The sequence below is a fragment of the Primulina huaijiensis genome, chromosome 10 (assembly GCF_012295235.1).
Source record: "Primulina huaijiensis isolate GDHJ02 chromosome 10, ASM1229523v2, whole genome shotgun sequence".
NCBI classification, from domain to species: Eukaryota; Viridiplantae; Streptophyta; class Magnoliopsida; order Lamiales; family Gesneriaceae; genus Primulina; species Primulina huaijiensis.
In genome coordinates, this window is record NC_133315.1 from 20,399,012 (window position 1) to 20,423,371 (window position 24,360).

Genomic DNA, 24,360 nt, shown 5'->3' on the forward strand with positions numbered 1-24,360 from the left:
ACATAATTAGAGTCAAAAGACTTGACATATATTTTTTAAATTTATTATTTTAAAATTACAGTGGTATATATAATAACACAACTAAAAAAGCAAAGAGATTCAGATTCGGATTAAAAAAATATTAATAAATAATAATAAGACTGTACAAATACAATGACCAAGCAATTTGTAGTTAATTACCACATAAATACTCAGCACGCACGCTCACAGTTTGTCTGATATTCATCTCAAAATCCATGCCATCATATTTGATCCACCGCTGCAACCAACTTTTAATCGGAGCCCGAGGTCTCTTACCTTGTTGTCGTAGAGTAGGCCTGAGTAATATGACCCATCAGCCCCAAGAATCAACGCAAAAATCTCACACCATAGCCACTTCAAATGTTGGCAAAATGCAGCAGATTGTTCGCTCTGACTCCAGCAGTAAGTATTAACGGGTAAAGGGACAGAATTATTTCCTGTTAATTTGCATAAAAATTTGTCCTTTTTTCCCAGATGGTTGGGATAGATGCTGGGAAGAAGAATTGACGCCTTGGGATTTAGGGGGGGCCACGCCAGTGCTGTTGCATCTTTACAACACAGGGGATCTTCCCAAAGGCAGAGCTCTTGTTCCTGGCTGCGGTAGTGTACGTGTCCTGCTTTCTATTGGGTTTGTTGTGCGGATATACTCGGACATAATCCGTGTATTTTTTTCTGTAGAAAATTCGGGTTTTATGTTTCGAGGTTGTGACTTTGTGGGGTGCTTTAGTGGTTGTATTACTGTATGGTTTTATTACAAGTAGTTTTCACTTGGAGCTGGCTTTGATAAGAGCTAATGTTATGTTACAAATATCACAAATCGAATATTAAAATTAATAAATATTATCTTATAAACTCAAGATGGTTGCAAGACTCAATAGGAAATGCTTTTGGTATATACCTTTGTTAGGTTTATAACCTAACATTTGTTGTTCTCGTCGAGAGAATGAGCGATCTCAGTGTGGATAAAAAAAATTGTAGTCATGAATCATGATTAAGGTTCATGATTCATGCACTGAATATCCTGAAAGATGAATGAAAGCCGTCTAAAGTCGGTCGCCGTAGAGGTCGGCTTCTCAAGGGTTGACAGTTACATATATCTCACATCGAATATTAAAACTAATAAAGAGTAGCTTATAAACTCAAGAAGGTCACACTATCCAATAGACAATCTTTTTGAGATGAGTATTTTGAGAACTAAGATGACCCATGCAACAGTGGATTATGAATAAGGATTGCCAAACAAGTGGTGAATTTTAGCTGTTTGATGCTTTTGGTTCTCCACAAATTGACAGTCACTGAATTTGTGATTAGATCGGTTTGAAGCTAAAAAGATTAACTGGGAACCAGAGTTTAGGAGCCGAAAAGGTGAATAGCATTGCAGGGGAATTGAAGATCATGGTTTTAAATCCCTTTGAATGAAGAGAATTCGAAGCTGCAGCAATGTATTAATTCGCTGATGATTTTAAAAATTATGTTATATATGCCCCACTACAAAAGTCTTGGGCTACACCAGCTGAAAAACTTGATCCGTTCATATGCGAACAAATAGTTAAGATGTGAGATATGCTGAAACAACTTTATAAATGGGATTATGCCTTGCTGAATTGTAAATTTGCTCCATCATATATTTGCCTTCTTTTCCTTTAGTTCCTTACTATTGCTCGTAGTAACAGAAACTTTCAAATATGGAGCAGGGATATGATGTTGTAGCAATTGCATGCTCTGAACGATATGTTGTTGGCATAGACATTTCAGACAACGCCATCGCCAAAGCCACGGAGGTGAGGGCTCAGTTTTTCACATTTTCTATCTAAACAATTTGCAGACACGGATGCAAATAAGAAATGGGCTGTAGCTATTGATTAAAGTACAAGAACCATGTTTTGATAGGATGACATCAAGATGGAATGCAAATGTATCCATTTTTTTCAGTTTTTTCTTGCAACATCCACTTAATACCTTAGTATTTTTTTCCAATCGTTGTACAAGAAACTAAGTTATTACTTGATTTTTTACATTTATTCGGATCAATATTTGAATGTTTTCTTCTATTATTGCATATTGAGGCAGTTGTCTTGCGCATCACCAAATGCAGAGCATTTTACTTTCTTAAAGGAAGACTTCTTCACCTGGCATCCAGCTGAGTTGTTTGATCTCATATTTGATTACACGTAAGTTTGTTGAAAGATTAGTTCAACTTTCTTCAAATGTTATCAGTGTTGATCGGGTCTTGCATGATTCCCATAGGTTTTTCTGTGCAATTGAACCAGATATGAGATCTGCTTGGGCCAGCAAAACTCACGATCTTCTAAAACCTGATGGAGAGCTCATAACACTTATGTATCCGGTTAGGAATAGTTCTCATTATATTTCGTTTGTTGTTCTTTTTATATGTTTTCCTGTCACTTTGAACAACGGTGCTGGACATGCTTGGCATGATCTCTAAATAACAAAAGAGAGAGACTGTCCTAGCACACTGATGAAAGACTCGGTATCATATGTTAAATTCTCAGATGTGATTTACGGCCATGAATAGTATCCTTATTTGAGCACAGAATATTTACCAATTCAAAGATCGCTCATCCTTCCAAGCTTAATTATACTGTTCATATTGATGTATTCTGCTGTGACAGTTTACTTGAGCCAGAATGTTCTCCTTTGTGATAATGATTGGTCTTAAATAAGGATTATGTATTGGATTAGTTTATTCTCTTATGTTTCACTATTCTTGTTTCTGTTGTTGAGATCATTGATTTGTTGGATGCTCAACATGTTTTATTATTTCCAGATTGAAGATCGTGAGGGTGGACCCCCATATAAAGTATCAGTCGCTGAGTAATTTCAATTTCTATGCTCGATTTTATTTCTCGTCTGTTCTCTTAGGATGCTATAGTAACTTTACTCGAGCAAATTTCCTAGTTCCTCACTTACAATTGGTGTCTTTAACATGTAGTTATGAGGATGTCTTGCACCCTGCTGGTTTCAGAGCAACCTCTATCTTTGAAAATGAGTTGGCTATTGCACCTCGAAAGGTAAGTTGATCTAGAAGTAAAATTTTTTGTTATTTGACCAGAAAATGAGAGATTTCATCAGTGGGAGGACTGATTAAATGCCATTATCATTTAAGAACTTTAAAGGCGCTGATTATTTTATAACCAGGATTGTCTCCCTCTTAGACTGATTTAAGCTATGAGGGTTAAAAAATTTCAGCCGTCTTGATTGCTGGACTTGGATGAAGTGACCTACTTTAAAATATGAGTTGCGAGAATGTGAATGTTTCTCATGGAGCAAGAGTACCTGTGTTATTGACGAGACTTGTTATTTAACGATATCAAATCGTGTTAACACAATTTTTGCATTCTTTGCAGGGAAGAGAGAAAGTAGGGAGATGGAGAAAACTTGCCTCACAATCGTGTTTATAATGGTCATCTCTTTTATACCAAACCTACTTTATGTTTTTGTTGCTGATTCGTTCTTATTATTAGAATACAAAATGAAAACACTGAGTAAATCAGTTTATTTATGAACAGATAAAAAATGGGCCTTTATTTTACTTTTGTAAGTGAATCTGATTTAAGATAACCGATCGTAGCATTCACAAATATATTCAAAAATCATGAAAGAACTTAAAAAAAACTGTGTTAGGCAGACTAAATTGAAAGAGTCAGCAATCGTGTAAAAATGTGACTTAAATTGGGGCCAAACAGATTCTGGCGACCGCGCATTCAAAGTGAACAACTTCCCCTTTCGGACACAGCACACTGCAAAGTTCTGGCGACCGCTCGCTCATTCAAGGTGCCCTTAACCTCACATCCTCTGCTCCGCCCCGTAATCATCCCCATTATGGCTTCTCCCACCTCCTTCGCCCCTCCAAATGCTTCAATCCTGCCCAAAAATTTGCCAATCATTCTTTTGGAAAACAATAAACATCTAAGTGAAGCAAAATATTCGCATTGCACCAAACTGTGTGATGAATCAATGAGCAATCAGGACTCACAAGAAGTCGCGTGGAACCGGCACAACAATGACACTGATGTTGAGCTCTCCCGTGGACCCAGGTGGACCAAAAGCCACCACTGGCTCATTAACAGAGCGCGGATGCTGCCCAACACCGCCAGTGGATCCATTAATCTTTCCCTTCTCCGCAGCTCAATGTGCTATTGTCTGATCACCCGACCAATTCCCCGGATAATTGAACTCTGTTTCATTGAAACCCTTACATATTGTAGCTAAGTGTAGCTATCAATCCGAAGGCCATGGCTAAGTGTAGCTATCAATCAACCCATGTTTTCCAAAAAAAGATGGACTTCAGACTTTAATTTCAGGAAAAATCGATAAACCACATAACTCATCATACTAAATCATCAAGAATTTGAGTGAAAATTAAGCAGAAGATAACTAAAATTATAATCCTGAATTCTTTATAACATGTATTTATCTTATAGATCTACATGCTCTTTTCTTTGAAAATCCTTTAATATTTTAAACTATTTTTTTAATGAGAGAGAATAGGAAACATGATTACGCGACATATGAGGAACATGATTCATATATAGATATTGTCTTTCATTTATCTTATGATATTTCTGATTTAGGTAATCATAAAAACAAAAATTACACTTATATCTTCACACCTAATAGACCCGCAACTTATTAGATACATTAAAGCTCAATAACCAAAACTTTAACCGATAACTTTAATTTTGGACTTAACTTAGACAACACACAATGTATAATTATTTACATATAAGCTCATATAGATAAAATTGATCCAACATTTAATTCTAAATTAGCTAAAAATATCAACAACAAAAAAAAATCACAACTTGAATTATAAGCATATGATTCGTTAAAGAATTCAAACTCGATATTTTACTTCAGATTTTAAGTGTAAAGCTTAAAGAATGTAACTTGAGAAAAGGGAAGAGAGGATAAATAAGTACGTACGATTACACAGCAGGTTGAAAAAAAGAATAGCTTCACTCACCAAAACCCAGACTTGTATCTATATATCGGCTGTAGCCTCGAATAGGGTAGAGCGCGACGAGCTTTCGGAGAGAAGATCAGAAAGAAACTCATAATGCAGCCGAAATGGGCGCCGACGTCGGAACACCTGTTGGAGTGGCCTAAAATGGTCATCCGCCGGCTGAAAGCTGCTTTTCCCGTCGTCGGAAGATTGGGCCTTGGGAATCGAATGTGCATGCATGTTTGCCAGAGGTTCCGTTGAATGGATATTATTTTCATATTCTTGTTACCAAATTAATTATCATATTTCATATATAAAAAATTTGTTTTTAGAAGCTAACGATATTGAATTTTTTTAAATGGTCTTTTCAACTGGAATATATTTATATCTGACTCTTCATATTTGCATGTACAATAAAATGTATATTCCACTAAAAAAAGAAGTATACAAATTTAACTATTTTTCGTTCTTTAGAAATTTCAGAATATCTCGGAAGTTGAATTAATCCATTTGACACGAAATTTCAANTGGAAATAGCAAATTACTTTGGGGAATAAAATTTTTATTATTTTTTCTCTCAAAAACCTAAGATAGAAAAATATGAATAAAAATAAGTTTTGGTCCACTAATTTTTCAAATTTAATCAAAAAAAAATAAAGGTTAATATATCAAAACAAAATGTACCAAAACTCAAAATTGGACAAGTTAATGAACTACAAAAATAGCTTAAAAGCTCTTATCCGAACAATATATGGTTCGATCCATTTATAAATGAGTAGATTAAGTACTTGGCTCAAGGATTTGACTACAATATCGATCATATTTATTAGTGTCATGTTGATTAATTTTCAAATGGGGGACTAATTAAAGTTGGCTTTGCCACCAAATATTAGATTGGCAGCACGAACTAGGTTTTGTGGTCCTTTATGTTAATTCTTTATTTCGATAATCTGTTAAAGTATTAGGCAGATCAACGTGCATTAATTTGGTCCATTAATTCAAAATCACACAAACAATATTCTAAAGCAAGTTGGGGCCTTGCAACAAATGGGGAAAGCGAACTTTTTTTAGGGATGATACGACTCCGAGGGACCACAGTTACAACTATTTATGGACTTAACCTAGGTAACTAGGGTTTTTCTTTTTCTTTCTTTATTTTTTTTGGAAAATGGGGTTTCTTGTACGGATAGCATCCAAGACATTATTCTTGAATTGAACGACCATGATTCTGCCACTTCGACTATTATTGTGGTATCGGATTTGACCCGAAATTTTTAAAGTTAGAAACTTGTGATTTGATTAAAAGAATGTCTCTTGATTCTTATAGGCCAATAGTATCAATAATGCTCAAACCACCAACTTATGCCTCTTAGCATCATCACTTCCTTGATCTTTTAACAATATTCATCTTATAGAACTAATTACAAGTACATGATATTGAATATTTAAAGTGCACACACGAGCGAGTGAATGAAACATATAGAGATCGATTGTCCGTGCTGACGACACGCCCAAAACGATTCAAAATACATACTACACGTACACAACCAAATAGAGGATACTTTTAATTTGAGCATCAAGCTTATACGAGATCTATGAGTACCCACGAACACGAAAAATTGTTGCCAATCGCCAACGTGGGACGGCTAATGAAGCAGATCTTACCCCCGAATGCGAAAATCTCCAAAGAAGCCAAGGAGACAATGCAAGAATGTGCCTCAGAGTTCATAAGTTTTGTGACTAGTGAAGCGTCTGAGAAATGTCACAAAGAGAACCGTAAAACGGTCAACGGCGACGACATCTGTTGGGCTCTGAGTTCACTAGGGTTTGATCACTACTCAGAGGGGATGTTGAGGTACTTGGCTAGGTTTCGGGAGTATGAAAGACAGAGGGCTAACAATATCCAAAGCAAGGGTTGTAGCAGCGAAGACAAAGATGAAGAAACCAGCTATATTGGCGGCAACGGAACTAATTTAGCTGATCCATTCTTTGATTTTGGGATTCTTGAAAAGGGTACCACTTCAACCAAGCCTTCTTCAACAAAATTTTAATTATTCAAAAATACCCTGTGAAATTTAAAGGCATGTATGTATATTTGATATCAGTGTTCCGACAGCATGGATACTATTATCACTACAGGGAGATTTTAAGGTATCTTTTCATGGGTTTTTAAATTTGACATTACTCTTTTAATATTTTTTCATTGTTATTACGTTTTGGCATCAAATTATATATTCAAGATTGCAAACTTATTCAAGTTGTACTATATATTGAATAGTTGATTTTCTTTAAGCTTAATTTCATCGTTAGCACATATACGTTAATTTCTTCTCTTCTAACAGTCTTTGAAAGAGAGACAAAAAGTCAAGTTAACGCCAATCTGGCCAATCCAATGACAGACTAGGGTTTCTCTACATCTGTCCCAATTAGATGATGTTTCAATCTTCTTTTCTTTTTTTTTTTTTTTTGTGGCACAGTTTAGGGAGTGTTTGCATCAAGTGATTATTCACTTTTTGACTTAAAAAATAATTATTTTTTTAGTGTTTTTTAACCTCAGATTTTATTTCTACTCAATTTAATTACAATCTCAAAGCTAATCCAATGCTAATTCTGATTTTTCAAAACTGATTATGGTATTTTGATAAATAAATAAAAATTCTTCTTAACATTTTTACCTCCAATATTTTTGTCTAATAAAAAATTACTCTCACATTCATTCAAAAAAATGAAAGAGATATGTGTTTTCTGATAAGGATATTTTTGTTATTGTATTAAAAAAATTAGTACGATAATCATTTATTATCAAACACTCTAAATTTTTTTTTTAAAAAAAAAAACTAGTTTTTCACTCTTATTTTCAAAAACTACCCACATTTATTTTTTCTCATTTTTTTCGAAATCTATAAATTTAATCATTTCTACAAAAACATAATCTTTTGCAAGCACTCCCTTAATATATATATTTAATTAATTAATTTCACGCAGGTTAGTAAATTATTTTTGTTTTGATATTTTACTAAAACTAGCTCAAATGTTATTTAAAAAATGACTCCAGTCTGGAGCCATCAAAATAAAGCCCAGGGCAAGCTAATATATGTAACAATCTATATGTCAAGATTAGGGTTTTCAACAATGAAATAGTAGTGAATTTTTTTTAAAAATAAATAGTAGTGAATTAAGACGGTATATATTTGAGATCATGGAATCATCTGTGTGAGTAAGCTGCAACTTCAGAGCTCCCACAAGAAGGGTAAAATTAAGCCGAATCGAGTTAGCGACGACGGTGAGCTATGAACCATCAATTACGTACCGATCGATGTATAATCCTAAATATCATTATTCATGCTCAATCTAAAACTTGAACTGATGGTCAAGCACGAGCTAATCTCGAGTTTGAGTAGAAACCGAGAGGAAAACAAAAAAAAAAAACTCGAGTTTGAATATGTATTTTCCTAATACAGTAATATTTGAATTATGTATTGAACTCAAAAACAGAATGACATGCTTTGTTCCGGTTTCTGATATATATTTCATGCTACACAATCTTTATATAATTACAGTTATTATAACATGAAATATATATAAGCACAAAATTAATTAAATGATTTCATTGCGATTAAATATAATTTTGAAGTAATCGTCCAATCTTGGGCAGGTGTATTCTATCGTATCCCTAGCTATTTCCAAATGATTATATTAATTGAACTAATTTATCAATCTAGCCATCTATCTACCATTAATATTATTAAAGTACTATTTCAAGTATTTAATTTGTTTTTTATATGTTATTTAAATGTTCTAAATTTTAAAATAATTTTAGTATAGGTTTTATTATTAGGGGGAAATTGCAATTGTAGCACTATTTTGGGATTTAATCATATAACTTGTGGATGTTTGATTTTCATCGATTAACTTGCATTTTTTTTGTGTTGATATTTTTTGGCCAAATTAAAAGTCAGTAAGCCAATTGAATAATTTATTTGACATTTTTTCTCTCATATTTAGATCATGTAACATAAATAAACATATATTATATTTATTAAAATAAATCTAAATAAGAGCATAGGAAAATAAAGTAAAATGACATTCAATATTTTAAAATGAGAAGAAAAAACTTATTATTTACATTTATTTTTATTTAGATAAATTTTAATCCGTATAATATATGTTTTATTCTCGTTATATGAGTCATGTAGGAGAGTGTTCACGCCAATAAGAAATTTTTAATAGATTTAGCAGATTCGAGCGAAAAAAGTCTAAAACAAAAAAAAAGTCCAAGTTACTGGTGAAAACCAAACATTGATCAGTTACATAATTAAAATCTAAAACAATACAACTTACATAACTAAAATTGCAATTTTGGGGACAAAATATATATATATATATATATGATTTTGGAAATGGTAATTGTTGAAATATTTTTTAACACAACACAAAATTAATTAATTGTCAATAAGAAAAGCAGACAAATTGTGAATTAAATAAGAATAAATCCAACACAAAATTCTAAATATATAATTGTCAAATATTAATGCAAACAAAAACACAAACTGTTGTCTTTAGGCCCTCTTAAGACCAAAACAATATATAAAATAAAAATGAAACAATTACGCTCTGAAGAACAGCTTCAAAAGTGAGAATTTATTTTCCTTCGGCTGTGAGCCTGGGCTAAGAGCGGGAGCGTCCTCATTAGCGTATGAAAACGACGTTGGAGGGGCTGCTATACCTGACTCAGGAATCGTAACAGGAACCGAGCTCGGAACAGCTGTGTCGGGTTGAATGACCGAGCCTACCGAGCTCGGAACAGCTGTGTCGGGTTGAAAGATCGAGCCAACCGAGCTCGGAACAGCTGTGTCGGGTTGAAAGACGGAGCCTACGGAGCTTGGAACAGCTGTTTCGGGTTGAGGAATTGAACCCGAGCTCGAGCTGGAAGAGGAAGAAGCCGAAGTATCATAATGATCAGATTTCGAATCATCCAACGATTTCTTCTCGGAATCAGATTTCTTGTCATTATCGGATTTCTCACTAGAATCAGGTTTATTTTCGGCAGCCGGTTTAAGCTTAGCAATGAAGGCCTCTTTATCAATAGCCTTTCCTAAATCTTTGTTTTCTTCCGGAACAACTGGTGAGTATTTGATGTTAGGATCTTCTTTAGGAACAGGGAAGATGAATCCGGCAGCATAAGGCACACCGCTGGGAGGTATCCATCTATTTCCGTCCAAAAACTTGGACGCCGTGAACCGTTCTATCCTCTCAGATGGCAATTCTTTGACTCCAGCCCACTTGCTTCTTTCGCTCTTGGGTGCAGCAGGGCCTCGATTGTTGAATTCGGTGTAAAATAAGGTTTCCAGGGCGAATGTCGCGTTCCAGGGCAGCCATCCCTGTGGCTGGATACAATCATCCAGGAATGATTCCAGGATTATGGTTCTCGAGTACTCTTTCCAAGGCCTGCCAAGGTATGACTTGAGCTTGTTCCTGAAAGGATAATACGTGGGATCGGCTTTAAACGTACAGTTCTGGAGGACGAGACCTGTTGGCTGGCGCAAATCTTTCCGGCCCTGCGCTGTCACAATGTTCTGCTGATTGTCCATTGGCTTACGGATTAGCAATGTGCAGCCCTGGAAAACGGCAGCACTGTCTCCAAATATGAAATCAATGGTGCCCGAGATCACGCAGTCTCGATAAAATTGGCGATACGTGTGGGCATAGAGGGTGTCCTGATACCCATCCATTTGGCAATTGTAGAAGATGACTTTGTCTGCACTGACGCGTAATGCTACGGCCTGGTGCTTTTCTGCACCAGCAGAATTTTCGAAGCCGATATCCCTGGCGATGAAATTGTCTCCTTGGACCGCTGCAACGAACAGCTTGATCATTAAAGGAAAAAAAAATATGATTGCTCAAATTTTGAAGAAATGTGAGGGTGGGGAACTTGTTTGCTTGGACCCTCGCTCACGAAAATGTTAGACGTACCTACTGTGGCCGTTTGATATGTATTAGTCCCATCAATGAAGTTCAATCTTCCAGTAATCTTCGTCTGCGTAGGGCCATCACCAATAATCATCAAATTTACAATAGAACTATTGATCTGCACCTTCTCTTCATAGATACCCGCTTTGATGTACAACACAATGGTCCTATTGCTACGCTCCGGGACGTCTTTCAAAGCCTCGTTGATGGTACGGTACTTGCCACTCCCGTCCTTAGCCACGATAAAGTCTGGCCTGATCTGAACCGGCGTGGCAGTAAGAAGTTCACGCCTCTCGACATCAAGCCAATACGGGAGATCATCACCATGTCCCAACACAGGCAGATCATCAAACAAAAGACGTCGACTGTTGAAACCTTCTACACCCATAGATTCGATCACCGTTGAAACCTCAGCCACCATGGCAAGACTGTTGCTTGTCAGCTGCATGGCTGTTGTTAAGGCCTGCCGCATCCTGTCCCCAGCATCACCAGGAACCTCTTCGAAGCCGTCCAGGCACGTTTCTTGGTGGGTAATCGCGCCACTGAGCCAAATCTTCAGGTCCATGAGCATCTCATCGAAATTACTCGCATCGAAACCGTTAAATTTAGCAAAAGATCTTTCCAGATCACTCACAGCATGGTCAGCAAGCTCGCGGCAGTTCTGGAGAGCAGTCTTTGCCCGTGGATCGGTCTGAAGTTCTTCGAGGACGGAAGAGTTCTTGGCAGCCTCATTGATATACTTGATAGCGGCATTGAAAGCAACCTCGATGAGCTCTTTGGGGTCACTGGTGCCACTTCCCGAGGCTTTGAGGCTGTCGACGCAGGTTTGCTGGTAATCTGTTGATTGACAGATGTTCTGGATGGCTTTCTGGGACGACGAAACATCGACATTGGTGGTCGAATTCTCCGTATCCAACGATCCAATGGTAAGAGCAACTACCATGGCAACAAGAACCAAAGAACAGACACTAACTATAGCAATCTTTTTCTTCTGATTATTATCCATGTTGGAGCCAAACATGGTTCCGGCTGGGAGAAGGGCTATTTCTGAAGAGATAGTTGACACCCCCCCTCCTTGTTGTTTGACGAATAAGAATGATTTCTTGGCGTGGAGAGGGTTAATAGGGGATTGGTCTTGTTGGTCCAAAGGTAGTTAATTCAGTTGAAGATGTGAGGCTTCAATAGGAGAGAGGGAGGGAGCTCTTTTATTTTTAGTATATGTGAAATGAGTGGTCATCACTTTATTATAAATCATATTAAATATTTATCCGAGCCCGTAAATAACGAGTATTTTTTTTTTATCTAAGTTGATTATTTTCAAAAAATAATATTATGTTGTCATGTATTTCAAATATGTTCGTTAAAAAAAATTTTGACCAAGTCTATTTTTTGAGAGTAAGTTTTTTGTGTGACAGTTTCACATATCTATAATCATGAATCAATCATACTCATATTTACAATAAAAATTAATATTTTTGATATAACAAGTAATATTTTTCATCAATGACCTAAATAAAATACTTGTATCACAAAATTGACTCATAATATCATATCACGAGATTTTTGTATTTTTCTAAATATCCCAAAATAACGTTAGGTACACTATTATTATTATTATTATTATTATTATTATTATTATTATTTTGTGTTCAAGGAAATTTAGTGTGTAATCCAAGTATAACAAGATCAAGATCTTAAATTAAATTAAAAATTAAATTTAATTTTTTTTTAATTAAAAATTAAATTTAAAATTTTTTTTTTTTTTAAAAAAAGCCAACCACAAGAAGCATATCATCTATCTGAGACACTGCATGTCCAAGTGCCACTACCTCGCTGTAATTTTGTTCCATTTTTCTTGGCTATGGCGTCGATCCACAGCTTAAAAATGCCAAATACAAGCTCAATTCTTTTGCTCCCAATTTCTTCTAACGTTTCCCTATTCTGCGGCACCTCGATTGTAAGAATTCAAAGTCACCAAAATTCAATTCCAACGCTGTCAAGAAGACTTTTTTCGGCTTCAGTTTCAGGGCTCTGGGACGCCATAACCGGCGGAAATTCTGCTCGAGAATCCGTCATTGCAATTCGGCGCGGAATGTCTCTTTTCAGACAGGTATTGGCGCATCAGCTTAAGCATGATGTTTGAAATTGATATCTCGAATTACATTCCTTCTATTGCTTGGACACTAAATCAGAGCCAACTCGATCTCAAGTAATTAATAGATTTTGGAGCACGGGAAAGCTGAATCTTTTGCTCAAGTCTGTGCTCCAACCGGTTAAATTTCAACCTATGTAATCTGGGCTGGTGATTGTAAGGATCCCGTCGACACAAATCACAATCCAACACTTTCGAATTGATTTTGTTGGAAGACTAGGAAAAGAAAGGTTAAAGTTCACCATCACAAACTTACCTTTTGCTTGTCCATTTGAAATTTAGTTCAGCCTTTGGGTGGATATTTACCTTCTATGATGATTGATGGGCCATTAGGAAAATTGACATGAATGGACAGGAGCAAGTTTTGAAACACACATGAGAATGTGTGTAAGTGTGCCACCACATTCCCTGTAGTGCCATTGTCCATCTCTATAGCCCATAAGTGATGGTTGTAATTCAAAATCAAGAGAGAAATGCAACTCCCATCGTCTATTTGGTCTTGTACAATGAATGGTTGAATCACATAATTTACTGTGTTATTACTTCCTCTTTAACTTGACTTGACAGTTAATTTATATTTAAACAGGTTTGAGTGAAACAAGCATTCTCCTACTTCTTTTCGATGTGCTTTTCTTTACTTTCTTTGAGCTGCTAGCTGTAACATGATATAGTTTGGTTTCGCTTTTTTCTTGACAATGGAAGAATGATATGCGCGATGGAATTTTTTTATCTCAAAGTAATTTAGGGTTTCATTGGTTGGTAACACTACAAAAGGTGTTAGACCTAGAACACTCTCACTGAACATGTAAAGTTGATTGATAAATTTATTTTGTGTTTGAGTAAATCAGGAATGTTATGGTTTCGAGCCTCAGTATTTTGAATGCCATTGTTCTTATGGTGAAGGGTGATGTTTCGGGTTCCCTACTTGAGTTTGACAAGGCTATTGAGCTCGATCCTCGCCAGAAAGCTTGTGAGTTTCTTACAGCTTCTTGAATGAGTAAAATGTGATGAAATCATTTTGTTTCCTCAAGGAACCAATACAGTTTGTTTGAGTGGAGAGTACACATCCCGCTTTCTTATTCACATCAATGATTTAACTTTACAATCCACCATTAATTTTTATTTCATCTTCACTTTCGTTTACCAAACATCGGATATTTGATTTGCTTGTCACACTCTTGAACTGTTAAGTTACTTATTATATAGTGATGTAGACTTTTTTGTTCGGTAACCAGATCTTTGGCAGAGGGGGTTATCACTCTACTATCTTAACAGGTAATTTTATCTTCATGTTAATGTGTGAGTTTTGATGATGTCATTTGTTACCAAGCATATGTGTGATCTGCTCTTTTGATCTTTTTAAATAGATATGAAGAAGGCGCTGAGCAATTTAGAATAGATGTTGCACAAAATCCTAATGATACTGAAGAATCAATATGGTGCTTTCTCTGTGAAGCTCGATTGTATGGAGTTGATGAAGCAAGACGGAGATTCTTGGAGGTATATAATTAACTATTAGTGTAAAACAATTGTTACCCGGGGAAGTTATTTTTACGATGACATCCAGATATTTGGTCATGTATAAAATTGTTGTATAGTTGAATTGAAGTGGACTACGAAACATGTTTCGTACTGATGTACCTAATAATGCATGATTAGTATTCTTTTGGAAATTTCTCCTAGAGCATTTGTTTTTAAATTGATTTCTTAATTTCTATTAGCAGTCATGAAGCTCAAGAAATCATCACACCGACTTTCATTGAGTATTGCGCTCTTGCACTCCTATGTTAAAAATTGGCATGAACTTTTCAATTGCTCATGTTCCATGTGCAGGTTGGTATAGATTCTCGATCTGTCATGAGGGAAGCTTACGGCATGTTCAAAGATGGTGGTGACCCAGAAAAGGTGATTTGTGTGAATTTCTGAGATCTCTTCATTTTCCTGTCTACTTGTAGCTTTTTAAGGCATTTTATCATTTGTTTACTATTAGTGCACTTTATTTTTTTAATCCAGTATGATTGAAGTGATTTAATCAAATTACTCTCGAAATCTTGGCCTGTTTTTGGTGCTTTGAAGAGATTATGCACTGTGGAGTAACTTGGTCTTCGACACAGCTTGTTGCAGCATTTTCCAATGCTCGGGAGAATGAATATTTCTATGCTTCTCTGTATGCGGGACTGTATTACGAGTCTCAGGTAATCTTCTGATCCACTTTATGTCTGACTAATAAAGACCATGGATAGGGTAATTTTTTGAAGGATATGGTAACTTTTTTCTCTAATGCCGTATAAGACTAGAAAGAGCAGATAATCAGACACGTGTAATAACTTCTAGTAAAGTGAAGCAAGGGTGGCTAGATGGGGCACCCTCCCCCTCCTTATTACCTCTCTTCAAATTTATTAATATTATGCATTAAAGATATATAGAGTGATTTAGTTTTTGCTCCTGTAACCTTAAGTTCCTGCTCTATCCTAAGATCCAAAAAAGAGTGTTGTGTGCCACGAATGACTTGAAGATTTGATAAATGATTGTTGGCTGTTCTGTAGCTCTATCAAAAGATGTACCAAATCAGAGTAAATTAGCTAAGAATCGGATTTGTATTAAAAAAAAAAAAAAAGGAGACCTATATTAGGGGGGTAATGGAGAAACAAATAACATGTGCTTTCTCTCCAAAAAATTTTTTTTTTTTAAGGTAATGTACATTACACCCTTAAAAAGCCAAAGCCATAGTGACCCGCTTTCATTCACTCTTTGATATTTAGTGCATGCATCTTAGTCCAAAATGTGTGTGAACACGGGTTTATTATCAACACTGACTCAAGGGTTGCACTTTCCAATGTCACTCCTTTCGCGCGTCAGCTCTAAACTAGTCCGATAGAAGAGTGATTTGGATTGTTGATCATATGCACTTTGGACACAAATCTTGTGGTTAGATTAATCAACCTCTTGCTTAATGATTGATTATAGACATAATTTGGTGATTCTTGATTTAATGTGTGGGATGCAGAATGAGGCGGACGCGGCTAAGCTTCACTTAATAGCAGCATCTCGGTCTCCTTATGGTTCAAGGTTTGTTTCTCCGGATAGGTTACTATCTTTTATCCAAAATTATGGGCGGCCCGTTGCCTTTCGAAATAGTATATAACTCACATTGTGTGAACAAACCTCAGGTCTGATGACTACATGGCGTCGCTGGCCAAGGTTCATTGTAATTGCCGGAACTGGAGATTTGATTGAAAATGCTAGACCTCTACATTTTCGCTCTTCTTCGTGGCAGACTTTTTAGGCCTCTGAACATGCTATGTCGTTAACTAAATAAAGCAAATTTCTTTTCCAAATCTGTTGAAAGTCTAAATCTTATATCTCGATAGATCGTAATAAACTCTCAGTCCGCTGCTTGATAATACACAATGGGTCGAAATGGGAACATAACACATCATAACCGAAACCTATCCAAGTGTTTCTATTTGGACTCGATCATTAATTAATCTTCAATTTTAAAATGCGTAGTTAAAGTGTTGACAAAATCAACAATTCTTCAACTTTGCCTTGAAATTGTTTTTATTTCCACTTGCTTGGATGAAATGTTGAGCCTAACACAAACTACTTTGGAGTAGGCGCTGCATAAAATTGATCACATAAACGAGAAGATTGAAAAAAGAGTACGACTGCTGATATATCATCCATAGCTATTCCTTTTCTCTTCTTATTCCAAGCATGAGCAGCACACTCCACGAGACGCTTAGACGAATTCGCCCAGTTGGGAGTTGTCGACACAATTCTAACTGCCTCTTGATTCGATATAACATCCCAGACCTGGAAAAGCAAAATGTTTCAAGTTACATCTCGATTCAGACCAGCCACCCACAGTAGTCAATACCTGGGGTCTGCCCCAGTTCCACGGGTCTAATATAAGTTGCAGTAAAAACACTACATGCTATAAACAAACATAATATACTGCCGAAGAATGCAAAAAATATAAGGTTGTCAATATACATACCCCATCGGTTGCCATCACAACAAACTGGTCATTGCTCGTTATGCGTCTTTGGGTCACTTCAGGCACAGAAATGAGTCCGAAATCTTTTATGCAATAGTCACCAAAGGCTCTAGACATCGCGAGTCCAGGAGATTCTGTGTTTGGCAACCATACTCTATAAACCCCAGGCTCGTCATGCAGACAATAAACTCGGCCTTTACACTCAATTATGCGCTCAGTCTCCTCTGTGTACATATCATTAACTGATACTTAGATATTATATATTAGACCTGGACAGATGATGATCAAGGAAATATGGAGAAAATTGACCGAGTAAAAACATGTGGAAAGAGGGGGGGGGGGGGTTGTGGATTTGATATAAACTTGTATTTATAGAAAAATAGAGACAAGGGAGAGTCGAACGAGGTAAATTTGGCTTGAAGTCGACAGTAAGTTGTACTGGTAACAAGTCGCCGTTGTCTGAACTTGTGGCCAACACAGCACGTGAATCACCTACGTTTGCTATATATAAAAGATCACCCTGACACAAAGTCAAGAATGTCATAATGCTGGTTAACTCAACCATTTTTTATTTAACAAATAACAAGCCATCAACTTTGATTACCTGCCTAACAATTGTTAAGGCAGTGGTTCCACTGTATACTGCATCTATTTTACGGTTGCGTTTCAGCTCTTGATCTACAGAAGCACAGGTCTTCAAATAAGAGTGCTTCCATACATCGAATAGATGAAGCTTTTTATCCGATTCCGAGTCACAATCATAGCTGAGTGAATCTTCGGCAAGTGTTTCTTGCAAATTACAGATGAGAGTTGACGGCATTGAGTCTCTGACCCTTTTCGCCACAAAGTGTCCCCAAGGACCGTGCCCATCAAATATCCCACAAAATGTTGTCTCTTTTTGACATCCAAACTCCTGAAATCCACAAGATCAAAGGGTGTTAAAAAAATCAAACACCGCATTTTCCACCATCCGGATTGGTGACCGCAAGGGCAGACCCGATGAAGGCAAAAGGGTTGTCCGCCTAAAAAATAAAATTTGAAACGTAATTTTTCCAAAAGTGAACCAGTACAGATGAGCATACCTCCCAAACAATGGAGCAGTCTTGATTGACGCCTTTCTGTCCTCTCTTAGAGTAAACAGAAGCCACATTCTTGGATCCCTCGATGTTAACAATGCCTGATGTTCTCAAGATCAACTCTTGTTTCTTGGCATTCTTCGCCGTAGCCTCAACAGCCTCTTCCCCATCACTTTTCTGCGGTTTGTTCTTTGAATTTTGCGTTCTTTTGATCGAAAGTGACTTTGCAATCCCATTAAACATAGATGACAAGTGCCCCATGCCTCTCCTCCCCCGCTAACTTATAACCTACACAAACACAAGAATTATCTGTACATACTAGAAACCCATACCCAAAATTACATGAATAAACACAAACGATGCTCTCCTGGGGCTCCCTCAACTGAATAATCTTCAAAACAATATATTCAAGTTTTCATTTGAATGGTACAAGTGTTTTCTGCATCATATCATCTTTTTTACTTACTAATGAATAGTTCAGCAAGTACAGGCTCGAATATTAAGTAAAATATCAAACACTAGACCAAAATAGGAAATGGGTAAACCTTATATGAGAAAAAGATGTTATCTGACTGATAAAACGGAGATTATTTTAAGCATCAGAAAATACAGAACGAGCAAAAAGATGAATCTTGAATTTGATAAATAAAGAATCTTCAAACTCTTTACACGACGGAAATATCAACAAGAAAAGGCATGCCACACTCTTGGATTTACTCGGAGAACGATCAAGTCAAAGACGTCTTAAAAGTGGAAAATTTCAAATAACTTTTTCAACCCTTTTTTGTCTAATCAAATCATAACGATTGATATACGATCGAGAAGTAAAACAAAATCCAAATCCAAGCTAGAATTTTTTTGACCGTAAATCAGAGAAATTAAAAGTTTACTCAGAAACATACCGAAAGCCCCGCTGATCAAATAAACAAAACCCACAAAGCTAAAGGCGGTTCAAGTACGGATTCAAATGAAGCGCCTCCAGCGAGAAGGGGTCGGAGAAGTTGGGTAGTCAGCAGGTCAAAGAACAAGAAAGTGGCCGGGAATATGACGTCATCTCCGACAACTGACGAGATTACGACGAATGGAGCTGAAACAAAACGAGAATGAGACTACGGAAGAACCAAAATCCATAGTTTTTTTTCCCTGTAATCTATGATATATGATGAGAGAACAGAAGAAAACAAGGCGTTTGGTTTATGCAGAGAGAGAGACGTGTAAAGCGTCCTTTTAGTACAATTTACACACACACACACACACATATACGTATATATATGATTAACTGTTTCTTGTAACAGTTGTTTTACTGTGCATGCATTTTGCTTCAATAAGAACAAGAAATATTTAACAAAATGTCCTAATATTTTTATTTCTTTTTTTTAAAAAATAATTTATAAATACTTTTTGTGAGAGATTTTTAGAGTTATATAAAAAATATTCTATGAAGATTATTAATTTTTGATTAAAAAGATTAACACGAGGGCATGTAGGCTATGAATTTATGAAGGAAAAAAAATATTACAAGTAGACCTTCAAAATATGACAGCAAGTTGCATGCTTATCCCTGTACGTGGACCCTAAGCAAGTAGCACCTTCGACTATATATTATTCATATAAATATTATAAATCAATGGCTTTTAAAATCTGTCCACAAAATGGAAATATTAGATGTAACATGAATAATGCCACGTGCTACTCTAACATAATATAAAAACTATTATAAACTTTTGTTTACATGAATCATATACAGTTCTTAAGTTAATTTCATATACATGAATATATAGGCTAAGCATGTACAAGTTGGATGTGAGTAGTTAAATTTTATGTTAAAATAATAGAGATTGTGTTAATAAGTTATCAGCAGCCTGAACAAGATTGCACACAAGGATAGACGGACTAAATTTTATTTATAGAATTTTGGGGCAAAGAGTCGGTTTTCTATGTATAGATATATATATATATATATATATTTTTTATATGTGAAGTATAGATTATAATAATTAATGGGGATAAATACTTAATTAATCAAGTACCCACTTGATGAGATAAAATAATATATTGGACCAAGTTTGTATGATATAGTGATGATGAATCGGATGATGACATAAAGATTTATAATCATATATTTTTAATCAATTAATACCTTAATGTCTTCTGCGTCAATAGACAGACATAGCATGTAAAATTAAAGCCAAGTACTCTACCATATTAGTTTCTCCTGCAAATTTTGGAGCCATAAATAATAATTTCTTTGTTACAAAAAAATTAATATAATATATACGTACGTTTTTTTATTAATTTAATTTAATTAGTAGCAGTCTAGTTATTTATTTATTTATTAAGTAGATTGGTAAAAGAAAATGACATTGCTGGAAAAGAATCTATATATATACCCGTATGGTAGCAATTGCGATGGTGAGTCAAATTTGCACCACCATTCACAACCATGTATTTGCGTTGTTTGCTTTTCCAGTATCTTGTTTTTATTAATGTTTGAACTGAAATTGAAACATATAACCAAATCAATTATATATACTAATAAAAAATACACACGTGTTACATGTGTTATTATTATTTTTAATTTGATCAGATAATACTAAACAATTAGCACGACATTATTTTCAATTTAGAAGAGTTGTTCGATTTAAAAAAAAAATTTTGTTTATATTTTTTTCTACATAAAATATGAAATGATTTGAGGAGGTTTCTAGTAGAGTAAAAAAGGTAATTGTGGAATTAAATATTTTGGTGTCCTATAAAGTAGTTACTCTAAGGATCTCACACTTAATAATATACTAGTTACTATGCACACGCGATGCGTATATATATATATATATATAATATATGTTCAAAACGCATATAGTAGATTTTATTTATTTTTAAAATGTAAATACTTACTCCACATGAGTTGATTCATCAAGATTACATAGCAAGCACATAATTGTAAAAAAAATCGACTCCTTCGAAGCGAATCATATTCTTTTTCATCTATCTATCAATTATACGAATTCAAGAGTTGTGGTGTTCAATTCATTGCTATAATTAATACCACATTCCTAAAAAATTGCTTTCCTAAAGCGAAAGTGATGGGCGTTTGGAAAATTGCCCACAAATCATCGATTCATTTATTAATGGTAGGCCAAGCCTTTCTTTCATTGCAAAGATCTTCACACATCCTGTTCCCACTTCCATTTCTTTTTTCTTCTTCCCGTGATTGAGAACAAAAAGGCTCGAATAAAAAATCTAGGACCACTTTAAATTCTCATTCATAGGTTCATTTTAGATTTTGTTCTTTCTCAACTCTATTACTGTCACGCTCGAGGTCGAAGAAGGCAGAAAATAATGAGATAATAATATGTATAACAAACGGCCTTTGACATATGAAAAAGAGCTAAGATGAACCGATCTCACAGCAGAACGAAAGAAATTCAAAAAAAAAATGTGGAGATGGTAAAGTTGAAAAATATTTTATAGATTTGTAAAGTATCAGTCATGTCAATAAGATAGTCTCCAATATCTTAAGAGTGATGAATGGGGCATGAAACAGTGCAATTATTAATTGTAATGGTCCCTTGGCAGCCTGCAAATTGGTCAACAACGATGTCGATCTGGATTATTAGAATTTGGTGGTCGGTGACGGTCCAACTACATTACTCTAATAATAATCTACAATATATGTCTAATTTACTCATGTATTATTCGATCTAAGTGCTACAAATTCACCATATCACAAGTAAAAAAAAACACAGAGATTAAAAAAAAAAATCCACATACAATGGTTGTTAATTGTACAATCTATAAAATTACATAATAAATTAATGCCGAAAGATTTATGCAATATTATTAATAATGAAAAAAAACATTCGCATGTGGGGCGGTGCGCTTGATAAGGACTCCACACCCATCAAATTAACTATTTTCCACTCCATATTTAAATATTTCATATGTTCCTATGGTAATTCACAAATGGCAATTTCTCATGTAATAAATTCCTTTTGATATATTTTGACTCCTGCGTCCATTGAATTATCTTCGTTTATCTCTTAGCTTAATCTATTTTACAATATGGTATGATTTATCGTATCAAAATTATTTTCAATTTTACCCCAACATTCTGTATAAATGAATATTTTATTTATGAGTATTTGTAACATGTTTCACCCATTTTTTTCTTACTCTCAACTAATTGACCATAAAATTATTATGGATTCGTTCCTGGATGAGACGGGACTACATAAATAAATTGAGCTCACAACTGGAATAGGCTTCACTTTTGATTTTGTCAATTTGAGCAAGTCCAGTTCGGATTACCAATAACCTTTCTTTTTTGTCTCATATCTATATCGTTATATTTTTACTATCATTCTTTTATTTAATCCTAGCACGACTCTTTGTAAAATGTGGATAAAACTTTATAATTAGATTTTTTTAAAAAAATCTAACGTGAGTTGATTTGGAGAAAAACAAATAGATAGTGGACAAAGTAGGTTGAAAATTAACATCCCTTTAATTTTTTCTTTTTAAATGGCCGTAATGCATTTGGCTGGCCCATTGAAGATAATTAATTCCCACATCGAGAGCTTTGAAATTTTGGATTGCTAAGACTTAATATTTAATCTGGGTTCGTATGTAGAAGTACCTTTAACCCGTCCTGCCGGGGGTGCGAGGCGACTTGTCAATGATCGACTAGAGACGGCGAGTCGTGCCAACACCTGCGCAACGAACACATCTTTTATGGGCGTGCGAGTTCCTCCCTACTTATGGTGCGAACTTGCTCGTCAATTTTTGGAAGCTCTTCACTTTGATGAGGGCTCATGAGAAAATGATAAAAACTTTTATCTATAATAAATAGAATTCGTACATACTGAACAAAGTATAAATTCCAGAAGATTGTCGACACTCTATTTTCTGAACTCTATATAATTTGGCACTACTAATCGTGCTAGTCATTTGAGTCCGGGTTAAGTTTAAGAAGCCAGATTTAGGTTTGTTTCACTAATTCACCATTGATCTATCGTTCCCTTTCTCTTAATAGGCGCGTTCTAAATCAACTTACTTTTAATTTTGTAATTGACGATCTCACTCATTCTACTTAATAAAGTTTTACCTAAAAAAATAGTTGTTCTGAAATAGCGGTTATTATAAAACAATAATTAATTCGTATAATCAAATATCATAAACATTGGATTTTAAATATTTTTCTGTCTTATGTTGAATGACTGAAAAAATTCAAAAAATTGGTGATGCGATCCGGGTGAAATGGATGAGCCGGGTCGGATGCTCTACCGAATTCGCAACCAAGATAATAAAAGAAATACGAGTAAAATATGTTTGAACAAGAAGCTTTTCTCCTTGACTGGGTAAGATGATCTGCAACCAAGAAGATAACCACGTGAATGGGCGTCGGAAGGGTGTCCGACGTGACCACTCCGATGCTTAAGTCAGTGAATGAATTAAGCAAAGAACCAATGAAAACCAACTGGTGGATGTGATATTGGTGTGAGTAATAAATATGTGCATTCAATATTTGAATAGGGAGTAAATGCAAGAATGGAACCTGGTATTTATAATAGGGGATGTAATGATGACCTCGTTCTTTGTGCTGCTCATTAATTATAGTAGGACGACTGATTATACCCTATTATTCTGACATGTCAAATCTCATACTAGTCACATCTAGCCTACCTGATTTTGTCAACCACTTGGATCAGTGTCAGAGATAGGACGGCCGCCCACACCCTATCTTACTAGTATAATTAAATGCGACACTTATATCGAAGTGGCCCGGGAAGAAAGCTTCCAGGAATTTGCATGGGATCCCGGGCATCCAATAGTCCGGGGAGGATATGTCCCGGGTGTTCAATGGCCCGACTTTTTGATGGGCCTCTTCCCTAGATCCTCCCTGGTAGGGGTGTCAAAATGCAACACGACCCGTCAACCCGACACGACCCAACATGAAAAAAAATCAAGTTTGGGTTGGGTGGGTTCGGGTTAGAGCTGGGTTAGATGGGTTTCGGGTTGGGTCGCGGGTTGACCCGAATTTTTTTTTTTGAAAATATTACCTCTATTTTTATATATTGTATGTTTGAACAAAATTTATTGTATATTTATATGTTAAATTTTCATCCTTTAATATTTATTTTGTATATTTTTTATTTTTTTACCAATTGTTTATTTG

The 24,360-nt window shown here is 35.4% G+C and overlaps 5 protein-coding genes and 1 pseudogene across 7 annotated transcripts; 3 read left to right on the forward strand and 3 right to left on the reverse strand.

The window, feature by feature from the left end:
* The first annotated feature begins 170 nt into the window (after positions 1-170).
* Positions 171-3,574, forward strand: LOC140985501 (thiocyanate methyltransferase 1-like). Its single transcript, XM_073453324.1, has 8 exons — positions 171-423; positions 496-626; positions 1,716-1,802; positions 2,092-2,192; positions 2,269-2,368; positions 2,810-2,856; positions 2,975-3,053; positions 3,390-3,574. Exons 1-8 carry the CDS (start codon positions 237-239, stop codon positions 3,441-3,443), a joined length of 786 nt encoding a protein of 261 aa, XP_073309425.1. The 5' UTR covers positions 171-236; the 3' UTR covers positions 3,444-3,574.
* A 20-nt stretch (positions 3,575-3,594) lies between these two features.
* On the reverse strand, positions 3,595-5,227 carry LOC140985996 (psbP domain-containing protein 7, chloroplastic-like; annotated as a pseudogene).
* Positions 5,228-6,437: 1,210 nt separating this feature from the next.
* Positions 6,438-7,207, forward strand: LOC140985504 (nuclear transcription factor Y subunit B-4-like). Its single transcript, XM_073453328.1, has 2 exons — positions 6,438-7,000; positions 7,093-7,207. Exons 1-2 carry the CDS (start codon positions 6,583-6,585, stop codon positions 7,158-7,160), a joined length of 486 nt encoding a protein of 161 aa, XP_073309429.1. The 5' UTR covers positions 6,438-6,582; the 3' UTR covers positions 7,161-7,207.
* A 2,245-nt stretch (positions 7,208-9,452) lies between these two features.
* Positions 9,453-12,058, reverse strand: LOC140986009 (probable pectinesterase/pectinesterase inhibitor 58). The gene is made up of 2 exons (XM_073453939.1): positions 10,961-12,058; positions 9,453-10,841 (listed from the first exon to the last, which is right to left on the reverse strand). Exons 1-2 carry the CDS (start codon positions 11,976-11,978, stop codon positions 9,595-9,597), a joined length of 2,265 nt encoding a protein of 754 aa, XP_073310040.1. The 5' UTR covers positions 11,979-12,058; the 3' UTR covers positions 9,453-9,594.
* A 674-nt stretch (positions 12,059-12,732) lies between these two features.
* Positions 12,733-16,513, forward strand: LOC140985503 (uncharacterized). 3 transcript variants are annotated; one of them, XM_073453325.1, is made up of 8 exons: positions 12,734-13,067; positions 14,013-14,079; positions 14,345-14,384; positions 14,477-14,609; positions 14,943-15,014; positions 15,224-15,304; positions 16,117-16,178; positions 16,280-16,513. In XM_073453325.1, exons 1-8 carry the CDS (start codon positions 12,819-12,821, stop codon positions 16,344-16,346), a joined length of 771 nt encoding a protein of 256 aa, XP_073309426.1. In that variant the 5' UTR covers positions 12,734-12,818; the 3' UTR covers positions 16,347-16,513. The 3 variants fall into 3 exon arrangements, with proteins under 3 accessions (XP_073309427.1, XP_073309426.1, XP_073309428.1); XM_073453327.1 differs by having other exon boundaries at positions 12,840-13,067; positions 13,958-14,079; XM_073453326.1 differs by lacking the exon at positions 16,280-16,513 and having other exon boundaries at positions 12,733-13,067; positions 16,077-16,161.
* Positions 16,514-16,643: 130 nt separating this feature from the next.
* Positions 16,644-19,418, reverse strand: LOC140985500 (probable protein phosphatase 2C 34). Its single transcript, XM_073453323.1, has 6 exons — positions 19,088-19,418; positions 18,192-18,473; positions 17,714-18,022; positions 17,512-17,629; positions 17,110-17,333; positions 16,644-16,925 (listed from the first exon to the last, which is right to left on the reverse strand). The coding sequence occupies exons 2-6, from the start codon at positions 18,444-18,446 to the stop codon at positions 16,713-16,715; spliced, it is 1,119 nt and encodes a 372-aa protein (XP_073309424.1). The 5' UTR covers positions 18,447-18,473; positions 19,088-19,418; the 3' UTR covers positions 16,644-16,712.
* Between the last annotated feature and the right edge of the window lie 4,942 nt (positions 19,419-24,360).

Excerpts from the sequence above, each read along its gene's own strand:
- LOC140985501 (XM_073453324.1), top strand. The coding sequence starts at position 237 with ATGCCATCATATTTGATCCACCGCTGCAACCAACTTTTAATCGGAGCC. Across the intron at positions 424-495 it reads TGTTCGCTCTGACTCCAGCA|ATGGTTGGGATAGATGCTGG; the intron begins GTAAGTATTAAC and ends CTTTTTTCCCAG. Across the intron at positions 2,369-2,809 it reads TCATAACACTTATGTATCCG|ATTGAAGATCGTGAGGGTGG; the intron begins GTTAGGAATAGT and ends TATTATTTCCAG.
- LOC140985504 (XM_073453328.1), top strand. The coding sequence starts at position 6,583 with ATGAGTACCCACGAACACGAAAAATTGTTGCCAATCGCCAACGTGGGA. Across the intron at positions 7,001-7,092 it reads TTTTGGGATTCTTGAAAAGG|TGTTCCGACAGCATGGATAC; the intron begins GTACCACTTCAA and ends ATTTGATATCAG.
- LOC140986009 (XM_073453939.1), bottom strand. The coding sequence starts at position 11,978 with ATGTTTGGCTCCAACATGGATAATAATCAGAAGAAAAAGATTGCTATA. Across the intron at positions 10,842-10,960 it reads ATATCAAACGGCCACAGTAG|CGGTCCAAGGAGACAATTTC; the intron begins GTACGTCTAACA and ends TGTTCGTTGCAG.
- LOC140985503 (XM_073453325.1), top strand. The coding sequence starts at position 12,819 with ATGGCGTCGATCCACAGCTTAAAAATGCCAAATACAAGCTCAATTCTT. Across the intron at positions 14,080-14,344 it reads CGATCCTCGCCAGAAAGCTT|ATCTTTGGCAGAGGGGGTTA; the intron begins GTGAGTTTCTTA and ends TTCGGTAACCAG. Across the intron at positions 15,015-15,223 it reads ATGGTGGTGACCCAGAAAAG|CTTGTTGCAGCATTTTCCAA; the intron begins GTGATTTGTGTG and ends TCTTCGACACAG.
- LOC140985500 (XM_073453323.1), bottom strand. The coding sequence starts at position 18,446 with ATGGGGCACTTGTCATCTATGTTTAATGGGATTGCAAAGTCACTTTCG. Across the intron at positions 18,023-18,191 it reads ACTGCTCCATTGTTTGGGAG|GAGTTTGGATGTCAAAAAGA; the intron begins GTATGCTCATCT and ends TGTGGATTTCAG. Across the intron at positions 17,630-17,713 it reads CCTTAACAATTGTTAGGCAG|GGTGATCTTTTATATATAGC; the intron begins GTAATCAAAGTT and ends ACTTTGTGTCAG.